Source organism: Trachemys scripta, chromosome 3 (assembly GCF_013100865.1).
Source record: "Trachemys scripta elegans isolate TJP31775 chromosome 3, CAS_Tse_1.0, whole genome shotgun sequence".
Lineage (NCBI taxonomy): Eukaryota > Metazoa > Chordata > Testudines > Emydidae > Trachemys > Trachemys scripta.
This window is the reverse complement of record NC_048300.1, coordinates 82,247,487-82,259,508: the sequence shown is the minus strand read 5'-3', so window position 1 is coordinate 82,259,508 and position 12,022 is coordinate 82,247,487. Positions and strand designations below refer to the sequence as shown.

General features: G+C 43.6%; 1 protein-coding gene across 2 annotated transcripts in view; it reads right to left on the bottom strand.

Annotated features, from left to right (window-relative positions):
* The window catches only part of RPS6KA2 (ribosomal protein S6 kinase A2), a 432,449-nt gene that overhangs the window by 82,586 nt on the left and 337,841 nt on the right, over positions 1-12,022 (bottom strand). For both annotated transcript variants that reach the window (XM_034765236.1, XM_034765237.1), the window contains 2 exons: positions 6,335-6,372; positions 5,304-5,446 (listed from right to left, as the gene is read on the bottom strand). In XM_034765236.1, coding sequence (XP_034621127.1) covers positions 5,304-5,446; positions 6,335-6,372 — 181 coding nt within the window. The remainder of the gene's footprint in view (positions 1-5,303; positions 5,447-6,334; positions 6,373-12,022) is intronic.

Below are 12,022 nucleotides of genomic sequence, written 5' to 3'. Positions count from 1 at the left end.
ACACCTCTCGATCAGCTGTTTCTTGGTGTGTAGGAGGCTCGCGGGGAGGGAAGGGGTGGCGTGGGGGCAGGGCCCGTGGCAGAGCCAAGGGTTGAGCAGTGAGCACCCCCCGGCACATTGGAAAGTTGGTGCCTGTAGCTCCAGCCCTGGCGTTGATGCCTATACAAGGAGCCGCATATTAACTTCTGAAGAGCCGCATGTGGCTCTGGAGCCACAGGTTGGCCGCCCCTGCTGTATTGTGAGGGGAAGAGCCAGAGGAGAGTGAGCAGTTAAGGAGATGAGTAAATGAGGGGATGAGAGTGGATGCGAGGGAGATCAGGAGATGGGAAGGGATTGGGTCACTGGGGCAAGTGGAAGGTTAGAGGAGGAGAGCAGATGGGAAACTTCTGCTCCCAGGAAGAAGGAGAGCACTGTAGAGCAGGCAGGGGGGGGAGAGAAGGCAAACTGAAGGGTTCACTGGAAGGTCTGGGATGGAGCTGCACCCCAGGACATGAGCAGGTGCTGGTAGAAGCTTCCCCTCAGGTTGGTGGACAGAATTGCATCACCTACAAGAGGCATACTTAATTAGTGTTTGTAAAGAGCTTGAAGATCTTCACATAACTGCTATTCACATGCAAAATAATCTGAATTAGGAAAAGCATCCCTCACAATGAAAATAAAAGGACATTGTTAGACCCGGATTTTGCAAAGGAGGTAATCTTGCTGTGATGCTTAGTATTGAGCTAACCAGGTAAGTGTGTGTACACTGTACAGTCCTTAGTGTAGAGAGCTCTGTAGTACAGTTAGCTTTAAGGCAAAAATTATCAGAGCAAAACATTCTCTGGCTGGCCAGAAGCAGAGTAAGATGTTCATTAGCATCTCCTTTCTCTACTTACAAATTCTGCAGGTGCAGCAACTAAAGAAAGGCACTTCATTTTATTCTTTATGCATTCCTACATTGCATATATAAGTATTAACACGTATCTTTTTACTTGGGATCTCTAGCCCAGTCATCGTTCACATCCCACCACATGCATATGAAGTTGTTTGTAGAGTGTCTAACTCTCTTCACTTCAGGAAAAACAAACAGCCTCCTCCAGGCCTGGAGCTCTGTAAATCAGCCAGAAATTCATACTAAGAGACCATTGTGACTACAGGCCTCCCAATAGATTTGCAGATGCTATCTCAATGACAGCCCAATCCACCAGGGATCTAGATCTATGGTGTTGTTACCAAATCTCTCATGACGTAGCAGAAAATGGACTAGGTTTATACACAACTTTTTAGCCATTTAAGTCAATTAACTTTTCTCTCGGTGAAAAGCTTTTATAACACCACTAGAACGGACCTGTGAGCTGGTATCTGAAATCTCAGGTCTTAGGGGTGAGTGGCAGGCAGGAAGACAGAAAACAAAAGGAGTCTGGTCATGATAAGCCATACCTTTACACACCTTTACACCCCTTGGAACACATTTGTAAGTAGGCTCATGCCAGGTACCATCATTTACTAAAAGAACATCAAGGATTGATGCTGTGTGTTTAAAGCAGGATATTGGAGCCAGATACAAGATCTCATCTGATATGACCATTCCTATGGACATGTACTATACTACCTTAAGCAAATTCTGAAACATTAATTGGCAAACTGTGGTATTTACATGATCATAAATACAGCAGGATAAGTAGCATTTTTGATTTACAAAGGTCTACCATCAAAGACTCAGACAGGCTATTGGTACTAAGTGAGGCAAGTTTTGGTTTCACAGAAGTCAATGGCAAAACCCCCATTGATTTCAAAGAGACCAGGATAACCTTGTCAGTTAAGATCATTTTGATAATAAAAACGATAATGATTGTGATGCTGGTAAACCAGGTGCCAGCCCTTGCTAAGGCTGTAGGTGTCAGCTGAGCCAAATTTGTAGCTAGAAACTGGACCAGCTCACCTGTATGTTAATATTGATCAAGATGGTTGTTAAACTTCTAAGAATGTGTTTAATCTCTATAAAATGCTTGTAAGTTGCTACATGCAGTAATACTACTTGTAATGTATGTATCCCATGCTATAAAGTAGTATATAAGGTTTGGTTTAAAATTGTAAAATTGCCTGCTCTGAACTTGTGAACCAAGGCAGGAAAAGTGGTTCCCCTGCCCATGCAGAAGAACTATCAAGGCTAAATGGGCCATTGTGGAACATCACAATGCACGGATTGGTTTAATGGCCCTCTTACACCCACAAAGGTGCTAGGTGCAAGAAAGCACATCCCATCCGCTTGAATTCAGAAAAAGGGAAATAAAGATCGCAGACAGGAAGATTTTTATCTCTTTGCTATTTGAACTTTTGCAAGGGCTGGAGCTAAGAAATAAAAAAAGCTGAGATCCCCAGGGGCAATTTGGCTTAGCTCTAAAAAGACATTCAGTGCTGACAGATTCCTACATTTCTGTCACCTTTTGGAACCACAGACTGAACTCATTTGTGGATATATACTACCTGTTTTAACTTGTAAACAACTCTCTCATTTCTTTTTCCTAGTTAATAAATCCTTAATTAGTTTACTATGGGATTGGCTCCCAGTGTTCTCTTTGGTATGAGATCTAGGGTACAAATTGGCCTGGGGTAAGTGACTGGTCTCTTGGGACTGGGAGCAACCTGAATATTTTATGATTTTTGGTGTAAGTGACCAATTATCACTAAGTCCAGCCTGTCTGGAGACTACATGGAGACTGTCTGGAACTACATGGTAAGACTGTTACAGTGATTCAGGAGTTCACATTTGTAACTGGTTGGTGAAATCTAATTATAGAACATACCACCAGTTCAGGGTGTCTACCCTGCTTTTGTCAGTCTGCACTGAGGTTGGCATTCTTGATCATGAGCCACTCCAGACAGCGTGACAGTAATAATAATATTTTAAACTGGACTTCAGCTTCAAAGTGCTTGACAAACTTAGATCAACTCTTCAATTAGATGGGTAACTAAATATTATTTAGCTTGATTCTCCATTGTGCTTAAGAGAGGAGGCTGATGGGGACCTGGTCATAACTTCTCCAGTCTCAGCCAACTGGTCCTGGTGTAAGTTGAATGGTGTAACGTCTCATCTTCTCCTCACCCCCTCGCTACTTCACCAGGCCCCCTGCCTCCTCTTATGTGAGACAATCTCTGGATGCTCCAAGTTCTCTTTGTGCCGTGTAAAGCAGACTGGAGACTCTGTCCCTGTTATCTCCATTTTATACCTGTGAAATCTGAAGAAGAGACCTTTCTTCTTATGTATCCAAGGACCCAGATGAAGTCAGAGTCAGAACCAAGATCAGAACTCATGAATTACTATCCTCCAGCCTGAACTCAGAACACAAGCCTTTATATTGGTATTGATTCAAAAACAATGTTTGTTTCTGTGTTAACAGTATGACGCTGCTAATGCCGACTGACAGAACTTCATTAGTTCTTAATAAAGAGCTTTGCATCTTCAGTCTTGCTGCCCCTACCTATGCTTGTAATGGGCTGTTGTTCTCCTCAACTGCTCCTTTATATCCCACCTCTTCCAGCATTCCTTCCTACCATTTTTCACCATCACCAATCCCACTGTTCTCCTTTACTTGTACTGTTGTCCCAGGGCTTATTTGCTTTGATAATTTAGGGCCAGTTCCTGGGAGGTGCAGAGTACCCTCACCTTGTATTGATGTCAGTGGTTGCGGAGGGTGCTCAGCACCTCAGATCTGCTTTGCTCTAGACAAGCCCACATCCATAATAAAGTGGGAACAACACACTAGAGCTTGAACAGCTTGTTTAGATAGAATTACAATATTCTCTTGGCAACCACTGACCCATCTCAGAGATCCCTATTTTAGGGCCAAGTCTTTGATCTCTTTTTATCCAGTCCATTTTGATCCTTGAATCTACATTTTATGTGCTTTGATCCTACATTGTGGCTCAAGTGAACAAGCCCTTAAAATGGCGTATAATTATTTTCCTCTTTATGCTGTTGCTGTATATTATGAATTGAAGCAAATGGTATAAAAGGAAACAAGGGAGTATCACTATTTGGTGACGGGTCTCATTGCTAGGGTAAATACCATTTTATCGCTATCATTTAGAACTTACTGCAGGGAACATATTTCTTAACCTATTGATCAAGATTTTGGATATGAATAATACTCTTACATACATTTTCCATCAAGGTATGTACATGCCTCCAACTAGTATATTTTTTCATGTGAATTTGACAACACATTGCAAATTGCTTTGAGGTGAATTCTAACCAATATCTGAATATCACTTAATTCCTTCTGATCCTTAGATTATCTTAAGAACAGCTTCTCCACCAGAGTATGTTGGTTACAGTTCAAGGAAAATACCGCATAAGGAGATACAAAAAGAGGAAAATGCTAGCAGCAGATATCCTCCCATACTTTTTGCTTATAGAAATCCCTTTTTACTGCTTCAATCCATTAATTATTAAAAGGAAAAAAGGTTAAAGTGATTAAAGCTTTTTTTTCTCTGAGGTGTCTCTGGCAGCACTCAAAGGCTTAAGCACCAGCTTACAGTTAAGATGCTTTTACTATCTCTATCTCATCTCTTTCTGTATTCCATTATCTTTTCCAATATATTAAATCACTGAGGAGGGGAGTAGGAGAGAAAGAAACGGAGAAAAAAAGATTAAAAATACTGAGCACTATAATGATGCAAAGGAGACAATTAATAAAAGGAAGAAAGAGTGACATCATATGTGGCAAATATATCAATAATGAATTTTCCTTTAGTGGAAGCAGACCATGAAAAGTATGCTCCAAAAATAAGTATGTAATAAAATACCTTGGAAGGTTTAGTATATACTAGTAAGACAGAAGCCTTCATTTCACAGATGTAGACATTATTATCAATGACCCCCTTTTCTCTAAGTTTCTCTAAGAGGTCAGGGACATCCTATGGACAGATCCCACATGAGGAATTGCTTCCACTCAAGAACCAAGCTAGTAAATAACAAAACAGTGATCCTATTTATTCCTGGGGTGACTGTATTTTTCTAATCTTGGTCTGCCTATCTCTTTGGAATAAGGTTATCATGACTCATGGCAATCAATTATAACAGCCACCTTATGAGAGAATTGGAATGAGGGAGTGAGAAATTAGTGGCCATATGTCATCTCATATAATGTCAGAAGTAATTAGTTTCCTACTGCTGACGCCATGTGAACGATCAAAGCAATCATCACCCATTTATGTCCTCCTTACTACCAGTCCATTAATTGCTGAAAGTGAGCCCTCTTAGCCTGAAATATCCAGACAGCTGCCAAAAGAATGAAAAAAGAAACATAATTCATCCTTACCATTAGCACACCAAAGGACCACCAGTCTGCACTCTGCGTGTGTCCTCGCCGGTTGACCACCTCTGGGGCCATGTACTCTATTGTCCCACAGAATGAATACGCTCTCTTGTCATGGTCAATGGCCTCCTTGCTCAGGCCAAAATCTAGACATATTTTGTAAATAGATAGAACTCTTGTCAGATCTTGGTTTATGATTATAAACATTATCTCACATTTAAATATCATTTTTCATTCAAATGAAACCCAACAGCTTTCGACAGAGATGCAGAATACTGAATCCAACTGAGAATTGAATATTTACAGAAGTGCACATTCACGTAATGTGCAGTTTATGTGCACATAAGCACCAAAACATACTCAGAAGTTGGAAGTTACATTTGCCCGTGGCTATACACAAGCAAAATTCCTGCTTGCGTGTAGGGATTTGTACCCTGAAGTTGGGCACATGTATTTTTCCACACACTTCTGAAGATACATCCCCAAGATGGCAGAGGTAATTTGGATAAGAGAATATAGTTACACTAGTTGGAATTTGCACAGGACATTGGAGTTAACACCCAATTCTTGCAAAAAATAACATGGAATTTCTAATCATCACAAGTGGACAAGCATGCAATGATGCCCACACCGCAGCTCCAAGGCAACAAAGGGATGTCCATTCTAGGCATCTTTTGGTTGCAGTCTAATCTGGAGCTAGAAGCCATACCAGAAGGGTGTGGTTGCAGGGACTCCTGGGTTGGAAGTCTGGAGCTGGAAGCCACAGCCAGGAGCCCAATTTTATCTGGAAAATGGTACTTCCTGCATGCACAGGGCCCTTATGCTACACCAGGCCAATGGTTCAGCAATGACCAGAGGGAATAATGTCAGCTACTGAATCATCAATCCCACTTCCTGCAGCCCCAAGGTTTTCTCTAGCAACCTCGTTCCAGCTACTGACCCAAGATCACAGCTTGATGCATGGAAACCAATGCTGTGCGTTGGCAGGCCTGTAGAGATTACGTTTCAGTGATCAAATGCTGTTCTTTACATACCTGTAATCTTAATGTGACCCTCTTCATCTAGGAGGATGCTGGAAGAGAAAAGGCAAAAAACAAAGAAGGATTATAAAGATACAAAGTACATTTAACAATAAAGAATAAAAAATGGTGAAAGAGGAAATATATACAAATTAATTATACATGTAGCCCGCCTCCTTCTTAGAGACTCCAGAGAAGAGAAAGATCCCCAGAAGCCCAAAGGTCTACATACCTATGTGCCTGAGACATGAACAGCCTATGCAAGCTGGGTAATCAGCCTTACTGACAGGCCAAGGCAGCCAATTCCATGACTTGAATGTTTGGTTGGGTCTGCCCAGACACATGATCTGAGCCCAGAGACACCCAGTGTTTGAAGGAAGGGAGCTGACTGCAGGGTGTCTGCTTTCAGCAACAGGAGTCACAGAGCTTTCCCTGCTCTTGAAGGAAAGGAGAGAAAGGTGCACAGAGAACCCAAGACTCTTTGGTTGCAAAGTGATCAACAGAGTCTTAAAAGGGAGAAATAAGTGGACTCTTCCACTCTTGAAGACCAGAGGTTCTCTGAGAGTGGGCTACACACATTTTTACAGTGTATCATCATCATCAAGGGTCAAACAAAAAACAAACAAATAATGCAAGTTAGCTTTAAGGCTGCCATTCTGTTCACGACTCCCCGGGATGGCTCAATGTTGCAACAATCTCAGAAGAGAAGTTAATTTTATCACATAGGATTTAAGTGCATGTAAGCCTGTGAACCAATAGGCACAATGTGATAGGTTAATAAAAGAATGAGGTCATATCTCTTAGATCTACATGCAGAAGATTGAACCAACTGCATGGCACCACCTTGCCTTGGACCAGTTGGAGCACCCTTATACATCCAGGACTCAGTGAATGGAAGAGTATGAGGGGTTGGCCCAGAAATGAGATGTTGGAGGGCGGGAGTGTTGTCCTCTCTCTACCTCCAACATCCCATGAGAAATCTGCTGAAAAGGTAATACAGCCACAAGGGAGGATTACACAGTTCTCATCTCCCTAGATCCCTTCCAGTGAAATTTAACTCCAGAGGCAATGATCTGGTCATGCCATGAGTAAGTATGCTGAATTTCCATGCTTATATCAGCTTAAATTAGCCCATGAATATTGTTTATTTTGATGTCTTTCGGTTTTAATAGTAGAAGTAAATACATTTTTATTTTCCTAAAGTTAAATTTAATTCAGCACGCATAACAGATTGAAAAGTGATGGCAGACTGACTTCACTGGTGAGGGAACATAGTAGAATCGTGGTAGTGAGACTATGGATACCTACAAATCCAAATGAATTATTTGTTCCAAACTCAGTAAATAAATGCTGTGTCTTGAAGGAGCATGCTGCACAAGGGATTTATTTAGGGTGTTCACTTTATAAATTATTTTTACCATATGAAAACAGTAATATGAAGTATTTAATCTAATTGCTGATTCATGTGTTGAAGAAGATCTAACTCTTATCTCCTGACTGCTTGTGGTCCATAAAAAGATTCTACTGCACTTTTCAGAACAGTAGGGATGTTAATACTAGTCTCTTGGTCAAATTCCATCATGGGTAATTGCATTTTACCCACCTAAATTTCCTTACTATACCAATTGGATCTGACATAATTCTTTACTTCCAGCCTAAACTATTCTGTAGTGTTTCTATGCACGGTTGAATTTATATTTTCAACACTGAAGGCAGCTCTCTTTTCAGTGATGTGAAGTGATTCCTCGTTATGTGATCGTAATATATTTCACTATTCAAAAATATTTGTGTGGAAAAACTAGAGATTCTTCTCATTTGTAGTGTGATTTTGATAACAGGGAAACATTTTCACTTTCCCCACTATCATAAGCAATTTTTTTTTTAGTAACAATTGCAAAACAAAACAAAACAAAACAAAAAAAAACACGCAACCTTGGAGTTATAACCTCGTGTTTTCATATATTTGCTCCAGGCTAACATTTGCTGTTTTCACAGAAGCATTCTGACATGAAACATGAAGGCAGCCAGCAAAAATCACCTTTAGTTTTTGTGGAAACAAGAAAGAATGTTGAAACAGAATTGTGACTCATAACTTGTAAGGATATTAATTTTGTAGCCCTAATGTGGTCAGCACTCCTTTAATCAACAATTAGATTAAATATGTAAAGTTAGTAGTCAACCACATTGTCTCTCTTTATATTTCCATCCTCTCAGACCTTCAGATCATCATAATACATATAATTAAAAAAAAAAACATAATAGAAGCAAAACTGATACATTAGTATATAGATGCAGAAAATGTTGTCTTTGTACTAAAACATAATTAAACAAAAGATCATCTGTAATGCATTTGTAGGTTGGGGACAGACTATTATAGAGTATAATTCAACATCAAAGGCTGACAGCTTAGTCACTATTATTGCTCAATAAGTAAAGCTGCTTCTTTTCCATCACCTCCCACCTTCCTGAGGAAGCGTGATTTTTAAGCACTAGCCATGTAACAGGCATGTTTACATATGCACTAGTGATAATCTTCTCTCCACAAGAGGATTACACTGAGGCCTTGGCTACACTTGCGAGTTACAGCGCTGTAAAGGCTCCCCCAGCACTGTAACTCAGTCCCCATCCACACTGGCAAGACATTTGCATGACTGTATCTCCGTGGTTGCAGCGCTGCATGTACTCCACCTCTCTGAGAGGAATAGAGAGTATTGCGCTGCTGCTGCAGCGCTAGTGTGGCAGCCCATTGCGCTGTGAATGGCCTCCAGAATTATTCGGCAGTATCCCACAATGCATGTTCTAGCCACTCTGGTCATCAGTTCAAACTCTACTGCCCTGGCCTCAGGTAACCAACCATGTGACCCACCCTTTAACACTCCCCGGGAATTTTAAAAATCCCCTTCCTGTTTGCTCAGCCTGGCGTGGCGTGGAGTGCTATCAGCGAATCTTTCCAGGTGACCATGCCTCCACGCGCCAAGCAAGCCCCAGCATGGAGCAATGGCGAGTTGCTGGACCTCATCAGTGTTTGGGGGGAGGAAGCTGTCCAGTCCCAGCTGCGCTCCAGCCGTAGGAATTACAATACCTTCGGGAAGGTATCAAAGGACATGATGGAAAGGGGCCATGACCGGGACACCCTGCAGTGCAGGATTAAAGCGAAGGAGCTGCGGAGTGCCTACCACAAAGCCCGTGATGCAAACGGCCGCTCGGGTGCTCCCCCTGCGACCTGCCGATTCTACAAAGAGCTGGTTGCGATACTTGGGGTTAACCTCACCTCCACTCCGAGCACCACCATGGATACTTCAGAGCCGGTGGGGGCGGGGTGGGAGGAGGAGGAAGAGGAGGAAAACGGGAGTGATGGTGGTGGGCCGGATGGAGACACCCCAGAATCCCTGGAGCCATGCAGCCATGAGCTCTTCTCGAGCCAGGAGGACGGTAGCCAGTCGCAGTGGCCGGTACTTGGGAGGACAAACAGAAGAGCAGGTTCCCGGTAAGCGGGTTTTTTTTTTCGGGAAGGAATTTTTTCGGTGTGGACTCTTTGGGAGAGAAGGGTTAGGCATGCATGCCTAGATGCGGAATAGTGCATTGATATGGTTTATCACATCGTGGTAATCGGCCTCAGTAATCTCCTCGAATGTCTCATCCAGAACGTGTGCAATGCGCTTGCACAGGTTTATCGGGAGAGCCACCGTGGTCCTTGTCCCAGCCAGGCTAACGTGTCCGCACCACTGTGCCGCGAGGGGCAGCGGGACCATTGCTGCACACAGGCAAGCTACATATGGGCCAGGGCGGAAGCCGCATTGGAGATATCGTCCAGGACAAACTCCTGTGGAAAATGTTGGGACAGTGTTCAGTGTAGGTGCTCCCTGAAGCTGTTGGCTCTCCCCAAGGCACAGAAACCCAGAGGACAGTGCAGCCCTGAAACAATCAGTCCCCCTTACTCACCATTTTGAGGCTCCCGTGGGATGTGTGCGCTCTGTTTCGGACGGGGAAATTATGCTATTGTGTAGACCCTGTGTATTTTCTACTCCTTAAGTGTGTGTGTGGGGGGAATCATTACTCTGTCTGGTATAAACAATGCTGCCTCTGTTAAATGTTGCATTTTGCCTATACAGCTGCATCAACCTTGAGACCTCAGCCGTCCCTCTTATTGCCTGCTCAGAGACTGCAAAGACTCAGGAAGAGACTGCAAAAAAGCAAGGAAGACATGCTGCAAGAAGTGATGCGGCAATCTATTAAAGAGAATGAGAAACCACAGAACTGGAGGGAGAGAGAAAGCAGGATCAGCCAGGAAAACGCAGCGCACCAGCGGCAAAGCACTGATAGGCTCATAAGCATCCTGGAGCGCCAAGCAGATGCTATCCAGGAGCTGGTAGCCATGCAGAAAGAGGAGCAGTACCGCAAACGCCACCCCCCCCTACAGCCCTTGTCCCAAAACTCTTTCTGTTGTGCCCCACTGTCATCTCCAACCCACTTTCCCCAACTTCCGTGTTCTTCACACCACCCACTGCCTCCAACACCAGTATCTTCACCACCCAGCCCTGAAAACCACGACCCTTACCCTCTGCACTCAACCCCCATCACCATGCAGTATAGCTGTCCTGAAGTGCAGCACTCACTGCACAGCACACCAGACAGGACATATGCGAATCTGTGATTGTACTGCTCCCCACTCCACCCCCTTGTCTCTTTTCAATAAATAATTTTTTTTTCTTTTCAATAAATGGATTCTTTGGCTTTGAAAACATTCTTTATTATTGCATAAAGTAAAAGACTCCTTAGCCCAGGAAATAAACAGGCACTGCAAGTCTGCTTGTCTGCTTAGCAGACACTGATTCCTAAAGATTGGAACTACTGCACTTCACTCCCCTGCAGGGCACCAGATATCACTGCTGGTTTTCAGCCTCAAATTGCTCCCTCAAGGCATCCCTAATCCTTGCAGCCCCGTGCTGGGCCCCTGTAATAGCCCTGCTCTCTGGCTGTGCAAATTCAGCCTCCAGGTGTTGAACCTCGGAGGTCCATGCCTGAGTGAAGCTTTCACCCTTTCCTTCACAAATATTATGGAGGGCACAGCACGCGGATATAACTGCGGGGATGCTGTTTTCGGCAAAGTCTAGCTTCCCCTGCAGAGATCGCCAGCGGCCCTTTAAACGGTCAAAGGCACACTCCATAGTCATTGGGCACCGGCTCTGCCTGTAGTTGAACCGTTCCTTGCTGCTGCCAAGGCTCCCTGTGTAGGGTTTCATGAGCCACAGCATTAACGGGTAAGCGGAATCTCCACGGATCACAATGGGCATTTCGACTTCCCCTACTGTGATCTTCTGCTCTGGGAAAAAAGTCCCGGCCTGCATCTTCCTGAACAGCCAAGTGTTCTGAAAGATGCGTGTGTCATGCACCTTTTTGGGCCAGCCTGTGTTAATGTCAATGAAATGCCCACGGTGATCCACAAGTGCCTGGAGAACCAGAGAGAAATACCCCTTCCGATTAACATACTCGAATCCTAGGGGTGGTGGTGCCAGAATAGGAATGTGCATCCCATCTATCGCCCCTCCACAGTTAGGGAACCCCATTTGTGCAAAGCCATCCACTATTTCCTGCACGTTACCCAGAGTCACGGTTCTTCTGAGTAGGATGCGATTAATGGCCTTGCAAACTTGCATCAAAACGATTCCAACGGTCGACTTTCCCACTCCAAACTGGTTTGCG